This window comes from Anastrepha ludens, chromosome 2 (genome assembly GCF_028408465.1).
Source record: "Anastrepha ludens isolate Willacy chromosome 2, idAnaLude1.1, whole genome shotgun sequence".
Taxonomy (NCBI): Eukaryota; Metazoa; Arthropoda; class Insecta; order Diptera; family Tephritidae; genus Anastrepha; species Anastrepha ludens.
Window position 1 is genome coordinate 39,534,131 of NC_071498.1, and position 2,910 is coordinate 39,537,040.

The following is a 2,910-nucleotide window of genomic DNA, read 5'->3' on the forward strand; positions in this document are numbered from 1 at the left end:
GCCAAAAGTAATTATGGTTCCAATTGGTAGTGTGGAATGGACACATTACCCATCTTGGTGTGGTTCGAGGCCTGTGCAAACCTCTGCGGTATATTTAGTCCAACACTCGGTTCTAATGCAACTCCACATCGATCCAATCTCTCCCCATGTTTGGCCGCAATAAAAGGTCTTCCCAAGGCAGTCGATCTTACTGAAGCTTAATTTCCTAATGAAAATCCCTTCTAGACTGAAGAAAATCCAACAGCCAACACACCCGTTAAGATCTACACGGACGGATCTAAAATGGACACCTTTGTAGGATCAGGGTTATATTGCGAAGAGCTTTCTAGCAGAGAATCCTTTAAACTATCGGATCACTGTAGTGCTTTTCAAGCGGAAATAAACGCTATTCATGAAGCCTTAAAATGGTTAGAGATGAACAGAATATCATCAACAGATATCTGCATTCTATCAGACAGCCCAGACGCCCCAAATAATATCAAGAAGTGCCTTACGTTGTCGGCAATCTCTTAATGAGATGACCAAACAATATCATATCATCTTATGCTGGGTTCCAGACCACAGGAATATACCAGGGAACTGTAGAGCTGACCAACTTGCAAGAGAAGGTACCTGTATGCCAAACATAAATAATTTTTTGGAGGAACGTAATTCCTGATGTGAGAAACTGATTGCTGAGCGTTATGTTATGCTGCTGAACTGACAGCATAAGTCCTTGCTGTAAAAATGGTATTCGGGCGACATCTCATAGTTGTTCTTCGTATCTCAGATGTAAGATGTGGTGTAGAACCGACCGCCCAAACGCCTTGTGCATGTGTTACCAACAAGATGCCCTGGCCCAAGTTCTATCGGCTAGCGATATGATACTTTGGAGCCGGGATCTGTTTTGCACAGGATAAAACCAAGATCAAGTCGTCAGAAGGCTCTTTTTAAAATGTTTGTATCTTTTACAGTCTGTTTCGTTGTATTTGTGAACTGTGTACCAACCCAGAGCTCAATCAACTTCATCCATATAACAAATAACTGGGATTGCTTCTTCCCTTAGTACATTATTTGGAGTTAGTGGGGCAGAGTGTAAAGTTCCGGCAATAAACGTAAAAGACCGTTCGCCTATGAACCCAAAGGATGTTATCTTAAAAATGCGTATATGTGCGGGTGGCGGCCGCCGTAACCGAATGGGTTGGTGCGTGACTACCATTCGGAATTCACAGAGAAAACATAGGTTCGGTGAAACACCAAATTATTTTAATATTCTCAAAAGAACTGAATTATTCAAGATATTTCAATAAAAAACTGAAACAAACAATTAATATTTTCGGTTTCGATGCTTTCAATCTTAGCAAACAAATGTTTCAGCAACATTTGCACATAGCAACATTGTTGATATACACAGCTAAGACAAGCACCCCAAAATATAATTTCTGCTTGGCAGTATGGCGCTGCCAAAACTTCCCAAAACAAATTTCTTGTGACAGTTTAACACTGGTCTAAAATTTTCACCGGATCAAAAAATTACTACAAATGTTTGTCGCATTGCGAAGGTCATTATTCAATTCAATAACACTTACCGGCAAAATAACTTCGGCAAAAGCCGCACAGCATCGTAGCTTATTATCAACGACAAATCAGTGGAATTTCGATTATAGCACATCCTGCAACATGTCTAAAACTGCATTGGTTATACTTGCCCCCGGGTCTGAGGAAATGGAATTCGTTGTAGCCGCTGATGTCTTGCGTCGTGCCGGGGTAAGTGCAAAAGAGGCGAACAGTCAGTCAATAATAGATGCTTTAATTTGAGTTATTTTTAAATGCATATAACTTAACGCCAAACACTTAGGTTAAGGTAACCGTCGCAGGCCTGCTCGGTGCGGATGCAGTAAAATGCTCGCGTGATGTTTGCATTGTGCCCGACACATCTTTGGAGATAGCAAAGGGCGGTATATTCGATGCTATCGTTTTGCCCGGAGGGCTTGGTGGCGCAAAGGCAATGTCTGAGAATGCAGTGCTTGGCGCACTGCTCAAAGAACAAGAAGCAGCTGGACGTATTGTGGCGGCTATTTGCGCTGCACCTACCGCGCTTGTTGCGCATGGCATTTGCTGTGGCAAGAGTTTGACTTCGTACCCTTCGGTTAAGGATAAATTGAAGGGATCGTACAAGTAAGTGCATTGAATTGAATTTACAGTTTGGTTTTAAAATTTTTGTATTTTAACTTTTTTACGTTAGATATGTTGACAACGAAAAGGTGGTACAGGATGGTAACTTGATCACCAGTCGCGGTCCTGGCACAGCTTTTGATTTCGGTTTAAAACTTGCAGAGGTTTTAACTAGTGCCGATAAAGCTAAAGAGGTGGCCAAGGGAATGCTCTTGGCATAAAGCTGCATAACAGCGAGTGATAGAAGGTTTACCTAGTTGAACCAAAAACTGTTTTGTCTAACTTTATTTATGGAAGAGATATTAAATATTTCTATAAAATTCGAATAAAACAACGCTTAAGGATTTATTACGATTAAAAAAGAGATTATTGATTTAATGTGTGCTGCAGTGGGAAACGCAAATTAAAGTGTGTAACAATAGATTATTTAAATTAGCAAGAGAGATTTTTAAGATATTTTCTTAACACACAGATGTTCAAGAGTATTGCGTTCGGAAACATGATCTGGTTTTATTATTTATTATTATGTATAGGGGATATATACAATATAACTAACTAAATTATCACACTGGCTACTAGGGCCTTCGCTTTGAATGTTTAATTTTTAATGTTGAAATTGTAGCTTATCGAACTCAAATGAATATGCGCATGCATGGAAAATACAAAAGGCATAACAAAGTATGATTTCAACATAAAAAGTAGAGCGGCATAGACAAAATATACTGAATAAATTTTACAGCTAGGTTGAGTATTCAG

At 39.6% G+C, this 2,910-nt stretch overlaps 1 protein-coding gene across 1 annotated transcript; it reads left to right on the forward strand.

The window, feature by feature from the left end:
• Window positions 1–1,482: 1,482 nt before the first annotated feature.
• On the forward strand, window positions 1,483–2,519 carry LOC128869193 (protein dj-1beta). Its single transcript, XM_054111707.1, has 3 exons — window positions 1,483–1,746; window positions 1,838–2,157; window positions 2,225–2,519. The coding sequence occupies exons 1-3, from the start codon at window positions 1,522–1,524 to the stop codon at window positions 2,373–2,375; spliced, it is 696 nt and encodes a 231-aa protein (XP_053967682.1). The 5' UTR covers window positions 1,483–1,521; the 3' UTR covers window positions 2,376–2,519.
• The last annotated feature ends 391 nt before the right edge of the window (window positions 2,520–2,910 follow it).